Raw genomic sequence first — 16,083 nt, 5'->3', positions numbered from 1 at the left:
GTAATTGCTCACAGATACACCTTCCTCTCAACTTACAGTATCCACCTGACGCAGTACTGTGCCTTCTCCAAAAAAAAGTGGTTTCCGTGCGTCCACCAAGATGAGGTCAAAGTAGGACTGCCATGGTCGGTGGGAGCTCCCAGGCTGATAAGGGAGAAACAGCAAAAGCCGAAACATCACTCCTAACCTTAAAGCACTCATGTTTCATCTCAATCAGACGAAAGGAATGTAGAAATACTAAGTATAACCAGAAAATCCCACTGTTAAAAACATATTGTGGCTTATTATAAGCCACATCCTTTTGGAAGCAGGCAAAGTAAAAATATAAATAATGACTCTAACCACTATATTTTAAATCGTTTCACCTACTTATCAATTTATTTCAAGCAATATAATGTATGAAAGAAAGTGCTCACACTCTAAAAATGGGCTATAAGAGGCTCAAAGGGGCTAAGGAGAGTTGCAAAACAAATATGTACGAGACAGATTAAGAAAGAGGCAGATTAGCATCAGAACTGAAGTATACAACTGACGTGGAACTATTATTAGCAGATTTCATCAGTTATGTTCTCAGAATGATGGTTCCAGGTACACACTGGTCTTTGGCTTATATGGCAGGCTAATCAGCACTAATGTAGAAGGGATGCCCATTAACATTACTTCCATCCTGAACTGGAACCATGGCATTAACCTTTTAAGGTCAAGCCAAAGAGCACTGCATTACTCTGCTTTTAGGTGATCTCAAAACAGTTATGACATTTATTCAAAGAAGCCTAGTGACTAAATCGCAATGAGTATTCCTTAAATCTAAATATGGCCATACTACAGGAATGAAGACTTCTCTGCTAAATATCAAGGTTAGCTGTTCTTTTGGCACAGAACTCAGCAATAACTAACAGCAGAATCTAGACGTTGGCAAGAATATATACATTTTCTCTGTTTCTTTTAATTACATTATCTTCTTCAACCTGAAAATTCCTTTATTTGCCACACAAATGTAACAATTCTGTATAGAATTTCTTGGGCATAAAATTATTCTGGGGCTTCCCTGGTGGCGCAGTGGTTGAGAGTCTGCCTGCCAATGCAGGGGACACGGGTTCGAGCCCTGGTCCGGGAAGATCCCACATGCCGCGGAGCAACTAGGCCCGTGAGCCACAATTACTGAGCCTGCGTGTCTGGAGCCTGTGCTCTGCAACGAGAGGCTGCGATAGTGAGAGGCCTGCACACCACGATGAAGAGTGGCCCCCACTTGCCCCAACTAGAGAAAGCCCTCGCACAGAAATGAAGACCCAACACAGCCATAAATAAATAAATAAATAAAAATTAAAAAAAAATTATTCTGATCTCATCCTACTAAATACCACATGAATCTCTCTTATTTCTGTCTACTAAGTTTTCAAACTGCTAGCAACTTTAAATTACACTAACTCCTGGCATTACTACCTTTTTAAAAAATATATTTATTTATTTATTTTTGGCTGCACTGGGTCTTCGGTGCTGTGCACAGGCTTTCTCTAGTTGCGGGAAGAGGGGGCTACTCTTCGCCGTGGTGCACGGGCTTCTCATTGCCGTGGCTTCTCTTGTTGCGGAGCATGGGCTCTAGGCGCGCGGGCTTCAGTAGTTGTGGCACACGGGCTCTAGAGCGCAGGCTCAGTAGTTGTGGCGCACAGGCTTAGCTGCTCCTCGGCATGTGGGATCTTCCCGGACCAGGGCTCAAACCTGTGTCCCCTGCATTGGCAGGCGGATTCTTAACCACTGCGCCACCAGGGAAGCCCATTACTTCTAATATTAATGAAGATTTCTGGATGGCTCCTGACCAATTCCTTACCCTCAACATTCCAGGATATTAAATGCATTCATTGTTACTAAAGCAACAGTCTGTTAAGTTACATAGAGTACCTTGGGGCCATGTGGGAAATCAAACAGGTAAGTCATAATTTTCTGGAAAAAAAAAATCCAACATAAGGTCCATATACTACTTCTGCGAGAGATATATGACACCTAAATAAATCACACACAAGCTTTTCATAAGACATGTCTTTTTCAATACAAGATTCATCACATTCTTGTTCCCTCTAAAGTTTATGAAATCGTGGCAGTGGAAGAAGCCAGAAATGAATGCTTCATCATAGCAAACAAACGCAAGCTTCTGACATTCTCAGTAGAACACAGACTTCTAGATTTTTTTGTACAGATTCACATCCATATATTCCTATCCAGTTCTCCTAGAGGACTGGAACACGTATTTGGAAGTAAAGGGTATCTGAGATAAGGGTGTAGAGATAACTAATGACTCACATGGAAATAATATACCTTGGCCCTCTTACTACTGTTCCTAGACCAACCAAGCCAACTTACTTGCTTACTCCAAATCACCAAATTTCTAAATCAACATTTTACATAAAGAGGATTGGGGAGTGCTGAGCTTCCTGCTAGTACTGGGAACTTGTAACTGTCTTAGCAAAAGTAACATGATAAGGAGTTAAATCATCTTTTCTATATGCTTTAATCATGGCAAAAAATTTTTTTAAGTTAAGAGGTAGTAAATTTTGATGGCTAAGAGTCAAAACACCTTAGCACCATCTATTTCTGTCTGGCTCCCAACAGCAGGGAGGGCACATATGTACACATGTGCAATAATAAAGGGTGTACCTTCTCAAGTTTTAGAAATGAAGCACAAAGAGACAACGAAGACATTTTAATCAGCGCAAATGTTTTAAATAACCCCTAAGAGAAAACCTTCAAGTAGCCAATTGTAATGAGGGAAAATAGTCAAAAGAAATATTTAGAAAAATTTGAGAACCGCTCTGATGTATGCTATATATTTTTGCTTTTTTCATTCTGCTTTCAAAATGAAATGGCAATAAAATACCCTCACTTAGTAAACTATCTTCCTCATTATAGTCGCAGTTCTTTAGTCCAAAATAATTCCTTTGTATAAATAAACAAATATGAATATTAAGCACTTACATCTGTGTATTTATAGTCACTGTTGGTGGCAAGAAATACTTTCCCTACTTCCTTCATCCGGCTTAGAAGCAAAGGCAGTTTTCCCTGAAATATAATTACGATGATGAGCGAAACACTAAAACACACAGATATTCCTCCACTTATGTTGGGGTTATGTCCCGATAATACACCAAACATGACAGCTAGCCAAGCCTACCTTAAACGTGCTGAGAACATACACTGGCCTACAGTTGGGCAAAATCATCGAACACAAAGCCTATTTTATAATAAAGTGGTTCAATATCTCATGTAATTTATTGAATACTGTACTGAAAGTGAAAAGTAGAACGGATGTTACCAGTTGTCTACCCCCGTGATTGCATGGCTGACTGGGAGCTGTAGCTCACTGCTGCTGCCCAGCATCACGAGAGTATCGTAGGGCATATCACTAGCCTGGGAAAAGATCAAAATTCAAAATTCCACATACAGTTGCTACTGAATGTGTACTGTTTTCACACCATCGTAAAGTCAAAAAATCTTAAGTTGGGGACCATCTGTATATATTCATTTACACTGTGGAGTAGTTAGACACTGGACTTTTGTCCACTGAAATAGGAATAGGGGATGCCCTTTAAGGGAGGGATGGTTGGTTGGTTGGTTGGTTGGTTGGTTTCAGAATTTTGCATTTATAAGACCACATTGTCACTATGCATGAGTTAAGTATCATGTATGTAGTGTATACATGGTGTATATATAATAGATTTATATATAAAATATATAAATGATTATATGCCTATTAAAAACATATCTCTAACTTCCTCATTATGTCTGCCTCAGGAAAGAGTTTAAATTACCTTGTAATCTCTAAAAGTAAGTGAATTAAGTGTGTGAGAGATGAGGAGAAGCTGATTTTTAAACATCATCAGCTAAATACTCTATGGAGAGTATTAGATATGGCTTCACTGTATATACTTTTATTTTAAGAAATACCTTGCAGAAGTGACATGATGTGTCATGAAGCAACCTAGAAATGTCCAGACCCACCTGCAGATACATGAGGAAATTCTAACTCCTGATGTGACAAGAAAAACAGCCTTTCCTTCTCTCACAGTAAATAGCTTCCTTCACTTAAATCCTCCTGAACCCCTCAGTGTTCTTTCTTGAAACAACAATCATGGGAGTGGGAGTGGACGGGAAATAGGAGGTACAAAGAATGAAAACAATAAGAAATCTTTACCAAAGAACTTTGAGAAAATAATTGCATTCTACTTTTACTCTGTAAGAAAAGGAAGAAGTATCTCATCTCAGTGCTGTGTGTGTCTGTGTGTACTTTTTATTTTGAAATAATTTCAGACTTACAGAAAAGTTGTGAAAATAGTACAGAGGGTTTCTATATATTCTTTATCCAGCTTCCCTTAATATTAACATCTTAACCCCAGCATAATGATCAAAACTAAGAAATTAACATTGGCACAATGCTTTTAACTAAACTACAGATATTTAAAAATTTTATTAGGTTTTCCACTAATGTCACTTGAACTATTTTAAAGCTTTCCTCATTATTCCCTGTTTATAGGTTAAAGACAATTTAAATAATAGTCACACATATGGTGGGTTTTTTTTTGTTTTTTTTGGGTTTTTTTTGCGGTACACGGGCCTCTCACTGCTGTGGCCTCTCCCGTTGCGGAACACAGGCTCCGGATGCGCAGGCTCAGCGGCCATGGCTCACGGGCCCAGCCGCTCCGCGGCATGTGGGATCTTCCCGGACCGGGGCACGAACCCGCATCCCCTGCATCGGCAGGCGGACTCTCAACCACTGCGCCACCAGGGAAGCCCCATATGTACATTTTTTAGATGATCTAGCGCTGTGGTTATGATTCAGGATACATTTAGGTGTGACTTTGGCTTTACTACTTATTCACTGTATGAACTTGGGCGAGTTATTTAAGTCCCCAGTTTCTTCATCTATAAAGCAGAGGTAACAGTAACTAACTCACAGTTATATGGAAGATTAAATGGGATAATGAATGTAATCACTTAGCACAGTGATGTGCGCAAAGTAACCACTCTAGCTGCTGTTATTGTAATTAGAGCTAAAAGGACAAATGAAATACTGGGTCTTCTTGCCTAATAACAAACAAGAAAAACTAAAACACATGCTCTGGCTGAAAACTCTTGGTGATTATACTCGGAGTGTGTTAAACTGCCACGACAGAGAAATATCTTCTCTTGTCCACTTCATTATAAATAAGCTTGTTATTAATTTCCCTAATAGGTAAAGGAAGCTATCATGCAGATCTGTTTTTCCCTTTATTACTTACATCTTTGACTACATACTTCTCAAGATTTTCAACTGTCTTTTCCTTAAGGGAACCCTAGAGAAAGAAAAAAGGAAGCAAGAAGAGAAAAAAATCAATTTTTAAGTTTATTATAAAAACTGTGACTACTGTCAGCCTAAATGCATTTCTTAAGTATTTCCAGAAAAGTAGATAAACTAAACAAGGCCAGGATAAAGTGGCAGATGTGATGTGCTGCAACTCCACCTCCAAAATGTATTTAAAATATAAAACTATTTTTATTTTAAACTAGAAATCAAAAGGCATTTCATACTTTATTCAGCATAATTTATAATAAATGTAAACATAATATTACTTAGTTAATGTTATTGGCCAAGTGGGAGGTATTTGGAAAAAAACAAATGGACCATAATCATCCTGAAAGGATATGGTAAGTATAATCCTAATGCTAAAATCTCTTCCAGTAAGTTTGGGAAATGCAAACTGAAATAAGATCTAGAAGCCAAGCACCACCACTGAGGAAAGACCGGCATTACCTCTGTAAGCAGGACAGCCAAAGACAAGGACAGAAGTATTCTAGACAGCTATCACCAGCGGCAAATCCCACGCCCCCCCCCCTTTTTTTTAACAGATGAACAATTCTGCTCTATTTGCACTTGGAAAGTTAATGTCAGACCATAAAAAACACATGCCAGGCAGTGAGCAGGTGAAGAAGCAGCTCCTAGGTACCTTGTAATGAACCCAGTCAACCGCATCTCTTACATCCTGGAACATACTCCGGTAAGACATGAAGAGGTCCCCATCTTTAAATCCGGTTTCACAGCTACAGAAAGATAAAAAGAACATGACAGGGAATCCAAAAGAGGGTAAATAAAATGAATATCAAACATTGCCCAGGGGACCCAAAGGTTCCATTGTCACATAATAAAGGCCGTGTGGCTAATTTGGAAAATAATTACTCCCTAATGAAAACCCATTTTGACCACCAGAGATGACTACAGTGTTCAATGGAATACAATAACTGTGAACAGATACAAAGTGGTAGAAGAATATACTGAATGGAAGCTAAAAGGCCAGTTCCAAAAATATCAGGTCCTTTATCACTTTTAAGAAACAGGTTCCCATCAAAGAAACATTTAAAATTGGTAATTTAGGTTCTCTCCACCCTCACTTTTCTGACATTGTCTCTAGGTACTAAGGTATTGTCTATTTTCTGTTTATCTTAGTGACTTAGTGCTCCACCAAATTTAGTGCCTTGAAGTGGATAAGGCCTAAAGAGGATAAGAAGTTTGCAAACTCTGGCACATACGGCTGAACTTACAATTCTCCCTAGAAAGGAAAGGATAACTTTTTCAAGACTTAAGCAAAATTTTACTTCAGGGAGGATAAACAGTATTTACTACTCAATTAATCTTGCTGGGCCTGGGAATGAAACTAAATTACCATCCCTGAATGGCTCCTGGGTAGCTGCTGTGAAATGAGTTGGGGGGTTTTAGTGCAATTCTGCTTGGACAGATAATCATCACACAAACCTCCCACTCAGTTGTCACAATTAGCACCTCTGCTGGCCGTCTTCATTCCCAGGAGAAGCCAATCAGAAGTGGTCCCTTCCAAACATGGCTGCAGCACACTGGCAAGGAGAGGGCCGTGTGGGAGGTGAGAGCCTGCATGGAGCTGCTGGTGCTGTCCCATCTCTCAGGCTGGCAATGTGGCATCTTTCACTAGCACTAAATTCACTTCAGAAAAGCAGAAAAGACCTGCAGTGGCCAGTTCTCTAAAACCCTGTACATTAATTTTTAAAAAAATCAATTGGAAAAAGAAAATTATAGTATATACATACCTGGTATATCTGGAACAATTAGTAAAAAAATCTACTAGGCAGGCCAACAGGTAGGTCTCTGAAAAATGAAGAATAGATATTCATAAGCTAGAAGTGAGATAATGAAATTTGTTTCATTATGTCCTTGCGCAAAGACAAACGATCATGGAAAGAAGGGAAAGCATCAGTATATATAAGCATAGAATAAGCATAGAATATATAATATATAAGCATAGAATGAGTCTACCTGGTAGGTTGAATAGTGTGTTCAGAATGTAAAATCTTTCAGTGTCATCTCGTTGAATAAATTTATTTGGATACTGCTCTCTAGTTTCTGGTCTGAAAGAAAAAAATTTAAATTAACTGACATTCAAAAATAACATTATAACTCTGAGACATATTCATCATTCAAAAATTAATTCAGATATTTTGGTGGCTATGTGCAAGGCAGGGTTCCAAATGATACACATGGCAGGACTTCCCTGGTGGCGCAGTAGATAGGACTCTGTGCTCCCAATACAGGGTGCCTGGGTTCTATCCCTGGTCGGGGAATTAGATTCCACATGCATGCCGCAACTAAGTAAGGGTTTGCATGCCACAACTAAGGAGCTCTGGAGCTGCAAGTAAGGAGTCCCCGTGCTGCAACCAAGACCTGGTGCAACCAAATAAAAAAAAAAAAATTTAAAAAACCCAAAAAACACATGGGTAGCTCTGAAAAGGAAGAAGCTTGGTTCCAGCCCCTAAAAAGTTCTCAGTCTGGTAAGGGAGGTGAGTCACATACACAGACAATTACAAAAAGGTAAAAAAATCACAACTACAAGCAAGGTGCGAAGAGCTATGAGAAAACTGAAGAAGGGGAGACCATTTCAACTTAAGGGGTAGAGAGAAGTGAATATGGGAATGTGGAGAGGAAAATCTTGGAAGAATTCATGAAAATGGTAGCATATGAGCTGGCCCTTGAAAGCTAGATAGACGAATCCAGAAACTAGTCTGAGAAAAGGGAACAGAGAAAAATAAAGCTAGAAAGACGAATTGAGGCAATTATGCTATTGTTTTTATACTTCATTCAGGGGCAACAGTGCCACTGACAGTTTTGGGGTTTTTTGGCTGCACTAGGTCTTTGTTGCTGCCTGCGGGCTTTTCTCTAGTTGCCGCTAGTGGGGGCTACTCTTTGTTGCAGTGCATGGGCTTCTCATTGCAGTGGCTTCTCTTGTTGCAGAGCACAGACTCCAGGCGCGTGGGCTTCAGTAGTTGTGGTACGCAGGGGCTACTCTTCATTGCAGTGCATGGGCTTCTCAATGTGGTGGCTTCTCTTGTTGCAGAGCACGGACTCCAGGCGTGCGGACTTCAGTAGTTGTGGCACGCAGGCTCAGTAGTTGTGGCTCACGGGCTCTAGAGTGCAGGCTCAGTAGCTGTGGCACATGGCATAGCTGCTCCGCAGCATGTAGGATCTTCCTAGACCAGGGCTCAAACCAGTGTCCCCTGCATTGGCAGGCGATTCTTAACCACTGTGCCACCATGTAAGTCCCCACTGACAGCTTTTAAGCAGAAGGATAAAACCATCAGAGCTGAATTGTAAATATATTAAATTAGTAGGCGTTTTAGGATAAAACGGAGGAAGAAATGTGATGTGTTGCAAAAATGGCTACAAATTCTTCCTATCATTTTGTAATGTGACTTTGCAGTTTTTCTGATTAAGAGGCTCAGTCTATTTCTCCATCCTTGAATACAGGCTTGAATGGCAGCAAATGGGATCCAAGCAGAGACTTGGAAAACACATGTGTATTGGGGCTTGCCTACTCTTGCTGCACTTGGAACTCTGAGACTGCTATGTGAATGAGAGTGAGATAACCTGCTGGAGGATAAAAGGTTACATGCAGAAATGAGGTGCCCCAGCCAACAGGCTGCCAACTGCCAGACATGCGAGTGAGGCCATTCTAGATCAGCTGAGCAATCCCAGAATTGCCCAGCTGACTCTCAGAATTTTGAGCTAAATCAAATGGCCATTGTTTTAAGCCACTAAGTTTTGAAGTACTTTATTATGCAGCAAAAACTAACTGACACAGAGACAGAGGCCTGGGAAATCAGTTAGGGGATTACTGTAGTAGTCCAGTTGAGAGCAGGAGGGGCATGTCCTAGAGTGGGCGCAAAGGAAATTAAAGAGAAGAATTATTCAGGAGAGACTGCCAAGGTAAAATGAACAAGACGAGGCAACTTATCGGATGTAGTAGATGAGGAACATAAGAGCCAAAGATGATGATGCTCACACTAAGAGGGTGTCTCTGAGAGGGTGGTGGTACCATAAACAGAATCATGAAAACTAGATAAAAAGTAGATATAAGAGGAATTTTATTTTGGATATGTTAATCTAAAAGTAAACATTTTTACAGGCAATTAGAAACAAAGGTCAAGAACTTAAAATAGAGATTCAAACTTGAGAGATAGCTGGGATCATCTCTGCACAGGTAATAAATGAAGTCAGCAAGACTATTAGAGCCGAAGAGGCCACTTAAGAGTGCAGAGAAAGAAGAGCAGACTGAGACTAGATCCACAGAAGACATTCAGAGTTTAAAAGAAAAAGACAGTGAAAAAAAACAGAAGTTAGAGATGCATGAGAACCTGAAAGAGTGAAATAAAACACTGCAAGAAGAGGAAGGGGATATATTATTAATAAAAATATTACAGAGAGTATATATAGGGGTGGGATAGGGAGGGTGGGAGGGGGACGCAAGAGGGAGGAGATATGGGGATATATGTATACCTGATTCACTTTGTTATAAAGCAGAAAGTAACACACCATTCATTGTAAAGCAATTATACTCCAATAAAGATGTTTAAAATATATATATATATATATATTACAGAGAAACCAAAAGGGAGAAAAACTAAAATATAAAAATGCACAGTCCTCACAGTAAAATATGAAGATTAACTATTTTGAATAAAGGACACCAAATTTAAAGTTCATACTCAGAATAACTTGGGTAAATTCCTGCTTGTGTTTGTTAACTACAAATGGCATAAACTCTAGTTAGGGATATAAAATCACATTAGCTCCCTGTCTTAGTCACCCTTCTGAAATAAGTGTTCCCAATAAAGAATAACTTTATGGAATAGCATATCTTCTAGCCTTCCAAGATTTTCTGTAATGAAAATTAAGGCAGAAGGGAATAGTAATGATACGCTTTCCTCAGTCAGGTTTAGTAAGATGACCTTTTCATCATTAAAGAATAATTCCTTTACCTAAATATAGTTATTTATTAGGCAATTAGAACCCAAACAGACTTATAAATACAGTTAGTGATTACATTTTGTTTACTATATTTGTTTTTTTGGGTTGTTTATGTTCTTTTTTAAATTTTATTTTTGGCTGCGTTGGGTCTTCGTTGCTGCACATGGGCTTTCTCTAATTGCGGCGAGTGGGGGCTACTCTTCGTTGCGGTGCACGGGCTTCTCACTGCAGTGGCTCCTCTTGTTGCAGAGCACGGGTTCTAGGCACGCGGGCTTCAGTAGTTGTGGCACACGGGCTCTAGAGCACAGGCTCAGTAGTTGTGGTGCATGGGCTTAGTTGCTCCGCAGCATGGACCAGGGCTTGAACCCATGTCCCGTGCATTGGCAGGCGGATTCTTAACCACTGCGCCACCGGGGAAGCCCCTACTATATTTGTTTTACTTTTTTTTTTTTTTTAAACGTTTGGCCGCGCCTCACAGCTTGCGGGACCTTAGTTCCCCGACCAGGGACCGAACCTGCACCCTTGGCAGTGAAAGTACGGAGTTCTAACCACTGGACCGCCAGGGAATTCCCTACATTTTGTTTAAATTAAGTGTCAAGTCATGCTAGTATACATTTAAAATAAAAATTAATTCATGGGGAGGTAATGTATCATTAAGGAAGGAATGCTAGACTTGGAGTTGGGAAGAAAACGCTTATAATACAGTACTGCTAACTATGTGTGACCCACAGAATAAAGGTTTGATCTCAATATTATCCTAGTCTAAAACTTTAAAAGCCTTTACCATAATCTGAAAAGAGGCTCCAACTCAATTGGCAAGGCATATAAGGTGATGCGTGCTGGAGCCCTAATTTTCCTTCCAACCTTGTCCACCACTATACTTCAATAATTATCTCCCTTTCCCTCCATCTTCATTCTGTCCTTCTCCATGGACTTTTTTTTTTTTACATTTAACTCTAAAGACTGTACAGTGCTAATAAGTACTGTTTCAATGATTCTGCATTTACTCATAAATGACTTATTTCTGAAACAATATTAAATGTATTTCCAAAGGAGCTATTTGGAAACTTTATTGGCTTATTTGGGGGGGGAGAAAGGAGGTCTATGGATCTTGAGTTAGTAAATCTAATTGTAGTACTAATATATAGAATTTCTTCTCTTCCTTTTCTTCTCTGACTACACCCTACCCAGTAACACAAAAGTCCATTTCAGACGTTCATAAATAGAACCTTGGTTCATCATCATTGGGATTCTGAATTGTAGTGACAATATCTATACATAAAATAGCTTGGGTTTTTAGTTTTATTTGCAGTCACTTCACATTCTAAATCCTGCCTTTTGATATTCATGAACTTGAACAAACCCCTCACGAGCGGAACAGTGAAAGGAAGATAGATATAACCACTGGTCTAACCAGGTGTGTCAAGGTAGAGTGTTCACTTCATACTGTTCTATGTACACTTGGAAATTGTTTAGCCTGTGTAATGCCAGCTGAAGAGTCTTGTAACATATGATTCAATTCCAAATAGGGCATTGCTGTGACCTCAGATTTAAAGGAAACTCTGGTACAGTTTCTGTTAGTTTGTGTCTCTTATCCCAAAATGTATTTACCAAAAAGACACTGTCTCTTTAACAACTTCATTGTAGACTGTGGTTTTTACTACTTTGCTACTGAAAATAAATAACAGACTGACACTTAACCCATTTTGATTTTAAGAGTTGCCATGATCCTAATACAGTGTCAGTAGTAAATTAGGTAATATAACAGTAGAGAAAATCATATACTGTAATTGTAAAGCCACAATTATAGAAACTGTCATGTTATGGCACTGTGATTTTTAAAGAAAAAATTGAGATGTTTCACAAAAAAACACTAGATACTAAATTTTATCTGCTGTTTATTACTGGGGTGAAAAGTCCAAATTAGTAAGAATAGTGGAAATATTCTAATTATGAAAATAAAACGTATCCTTATTTGTTTTAAATAGTGTCACTCTGTATTCATTTTTAACCCCATGTTTTTAAAAATTTTAACCACATGATCAAATACCTGAAGGTACTCATTGTAATATAAAAAATAATGTATTAGCTGTTAAAAATCTCATTTACATTGCTGTAGTTTTAAATTTTTCAAAGCACTTTTACATACATACCTCTTCTGAGCAGCTACCTGAGAACTGTATTACAAAGGAGAAAATAAAAATCTTAGAATTTCAAATAAGTCAAAGCCACTACAGTTCTTTTGGGGCAAGTTTCAAGATTAGCTTTGTTGTATGCTATATAAAATTAGAAGGCACTAATTTAAACAAAATGTAACTGCTAACTATATTTATAAGTCAGTTTGGGTCCTCACTGCCTAATAAATAATTTTTAAGTATCCTTATGTAAAGGAAATGATCTTTAATGATGAGGGAATAGGAAAGTATATTGTATTTGGGGAGACAATATCATCTTCATATTGTTTGACTATAAAAACACGAGAAAGAGGTTAAAGGTTCTTTGTACTCACCCCCTTATGAAGTTAAATCCATGTGCACAAACCAAGAGGTTTCCATAGGCATCAACTTTCAAAAGATTTCCGTAGAGTGTATCAAAGACAAGTCCCCTATGTAAAAATGAAGACATCACCAATCATGCAAAGTAATAAAGGCAATAATCTAATGGAGTATTTACTCCATCACCACAAACCAACCCTCACCTTATTCAGGTTTTATGGCAGCTCAAGTATGTCCCCAAACAATATAACTCTAGAGGCTAAAGTGAGTGAATAAAATCTTAAAAACGAATCTCAGAACAACTAACAAATATTTACTCTGTCCAGATAAATAATCACAACTGTTTTATGTGAGAAATAAGAGCTTAATCAAACAAGGTGTAAACAATAGTTCCTCTTAATACAGCTGGTTCTATCCTAAAACAGAGTCTCTCTTAATTTCCTTGGACAACTGAGCTGCCTTATATTTCCCTCTGTCACATGTTGTATATGGGACAGATATGATGGCATCTCAAAATAAGCATCATCTTTCTCTTTTTTTAAAAGAGTTTTCTGGTGTGGACCAATTTTAAAGTCTTCTATTGAATTTGTGACATATTGCTTCTGTTTTATGTTTTGTTTTTTTGGCCACGAGGCATGTGGTATCTTAGCTCCCCGACCAGGGATCGAACCCACACCCCCTGCATTGGAAGGCGAAGTCCCAACCACTGGACCGCCAGGGAAGTCCTAGCATCATCTTTCTTAGTGTCAAATCTTTCTTATCAAATCCAGGAATGCAAACTGCCAAGAAGCCTCCTGATTACCAAGTTAAATATATTAGCAAAACATGTAACCGCTCTCCAATAGCATAAGAGAAGAGCATCTGCGATTACTGTTCATCAATTTTAATAATCCCTCTTCTTTCTCATAAATGGATCTTCTTTAATAACAATAAACTAAGTTCAAAGTTCAAGTCAGGAACACAAAATATATGGTGTACATGAAAGGTTTCATGGTCATTTCAGAATCAACACTAACCAAAAACAAACAAAAAACCCCCAAAGAATCTTTTGATGTTTTGTTGGTTTTTTTGTTTGTTTGGGGGAAGTTTTTTGGTTGAGGATGCTTTTGGAATTATTAATTTTGGGGACAGAAGGAGGAGTCTTAATCCAAAAATAATCTTGAAATATTACCTGGTAGGGAATGTAGAATCATATGCAAAGCTGAGCAGCTCCTGAGGATAGCCAATAGAAACTAATCTCTCCACAGTAAGCTCAAAGCCAAGGGACTCATACTCCGGGGACTTGTACACTGCACAAAGAGGAGGTTCTCATTAAAAGAATAGCCACTTAAAATAGAAGGCAAATGAGCGAATTTCTACTTTCCCAATTCCTCTCTCCTCCTAAATCTGCCATTTTTCTTCGTTTCCTTCAAACTCCATGTTTTGTACCGCCCTGAGTAATCACAGAACTCAACTGTCAGTCTGTGGAAATAGGTCATATTATAGTAGGAGGAGCAGCAACAAAATGAATTATCAGGCATTTCAGAAGAGTTCCTTCATTCTTAGGAAACCTAATCCCCAAATTTTTTCCTCTTTATTCTTTCATGCCCACAATCTAAAGGCAGGTGGGATAATGTAATATGCACAGCTGTGATATTAACCATGAGAATATAATTAATATAAAACTAGATAGATCTATGTATGTTGAAGTCCTCACTGTTGTGCATGATTGGTGTAGGAATCCTTCAAAATTAGTTGTTTTTTCTTTTTTTAAAGACCAGTCTATTTTTAGAATTCCTATCTGGCTTAGTAGTTACTTTAAATTCCTTCTCCAATCAGCATGATTCCATTTGTTAGGATTTACTTGTTTTCTTTATCAGCCCTGACAATGTCATAGCCATCAAAATTGCATTTTGCAAATTATTAGTGCTAAAACAACCGTAAGAAGACATGTCTGAGATAGGAAAATCTGGATATGAATTGGGAATTAGACATTGAAGAATTATAACTCATTTTATTAGACCTGATTATGGAAGAATGAGTACGAGCAAGTATAATATATATAAAATATATATACCTCCTATCTGCCAAAGAAGAAAAATGAGTTTTTTACAGGTGAAATAAAATGGATTTTGGAATATAGGGGTTTCTCTCTAATATTATATGTCTGAAGTTTTCTACAATGAAAAATCTTTTCAGAATCATCATTGCAGTTTAGTATAAAGAAAATGCTCCTTTAAACACATTTCTTCCAAATGAAAGATGTAGGTAGGCAACCATCCATCAGTCTCTAGGGTGGGTAAGCCATATTAAAAATAAAAATACCTGCAATCTTGCTAAATGCCAAATGAGGATTAAAAAACACCCCCAAACATCCTATTCTTTTGTCTCATAATAATTAAACTATTATTATTATTATAGTTCTACCTATAATTAACATATATAGCCTATGGCTCAAACTGATTCTTCATTGCAATTAGTCTGCCTATCCAAGTTAGTGCTAATGTTTTAATGAGTATGATTCAACTTTCCCTTTCCAAAAACAATCCTTTAGAATATTTCTAAACATAAAAGAAAACAGCAATAGTGGTTTCCTCCACAGAAGGGAACTGAGTGACTAAGAGATAGGGGAAGGAAGAAGACTTTCAGGTACCTTCTTCTGTACCTTTAAAACTTGTGACATATTAATGTATTATCTATTCTTTTTAATTGAAATTAAAAAAAAACAAGGTGAGATTTTAAAATCCTTTAATAAACATTTGTCATATTTATAAGCCTCAAAATTTTAAGGTCCTTTAGGAGATGCTTAAGTCTCATCTCACCAGAACAATGCCAAAAGAAGCTGTCATTTCGTCTGTGGTCTCAGGGGTAATAATAATTTAAGGCTAATGCTAACCCCGGCTAACATTTTCAAAACTGGCTATATTTTTCCCCTCCCATCAATTCCAACCCCATCCTCACCCATCCCTGCCCACAAAATTTTTTGAATCCTCAAGTGTGGAATTCTTAAATTTGAATGATGTACACTGTGGTAAAGCAAGTGCTGTATATTCATACATGCTAACAGAATAAGAGCTGGTGTATTATCATAAAACCAGGAAAGCACGGTATCCACTGATGTCAATTTGAATTATTTTGAGAGTATAAAAGAATATCTCACCCCACCCCGTGCTTCCACCTCAATTGAAAGTGAATTTCATTTTAACAAAATTTTCATAAAACAAAAATTACTTCTCAGTTCTAACAAAGCCCCACTTATGTCAAACAATATTTAATGGAACAAAATTCCAGTATAGCTCAGTAATTTGGATA

At 38.0% G+C, this 16,083-nt stretch overlaps 1 protein-coding gene across 6 annotated transcripts in view; it reads right to left on the bottom strand.

The window, feature by feature from the left end:
- Positions 1–16,083, bottom strand: part of NT5C2 (5'-nucleotidase, cytosolic II) — a 103,494-nt gene that overhangs the window by 5,221 nt on the left and 82,190 nt on the right. For 4 of the 6 annotated variants that reach the window (XM_069541510.1, XM_060034146.1, XM_069541512.1 and 1 more), the window contains 10 exons: positions 13,964–14,081; positions 12,807–12,902; positions 12,451–12,474; positions 7,313–7,404; positions 7,087–7,144; positions 5,976–6,069; positions 5,271–5,324; positions 2,971–3,054; positions 1,900–1,941; positions 37–144 (listed from right to left, as the gene is read on the bottom strand). In XM_069541510.1, coding sequence (XP_069397611.1) covers positions 37–144; positions 1,900–1,941; positions 2,971–3,054; positions 5,271–5,324; positions 5,976–6,069; positions 7,087–7,144; positions 7,313–7,404; positions 12,451–12,474; positions 12,807–12,902; positions 13,964–14,081 — 770 coding nt within the window. Of the gene's footprint in view, positions 1–36; positions 145–1,899; positions 1,942–2,970; positions 3,055–5,270; positions 5,325–5,975; positions 6,070–6,778; positions 6,892–7,086; positions 7,145–7,312; positions 7,405–12,450; positions 12,475–12,806; positions 12,903–13,963; positions 14,082–16,083 lie in introns of those variants that run through there. The other 2 variants (XM_069541511.1, XM_069541513.1) reach the window with 2 other exon arrangements.

The sequence above is a fragment of the Delphinus delphis genome, chromosome 16, assembly GCF_949987515.2.
Source record: "Delphinus delphis chromosome 16, mDelDel1.2, whole genome shotgun sequence".
NCBI classification, from domain to species: Eukaryota; Metazoa; Chordata; class Mammalia; order Artiodactyla; family Delphinidae; genus Delphinus; species Delphinus delphis.
This window is presented reverse-complemented; position numbering and strand designations above follow the sequence as displayed.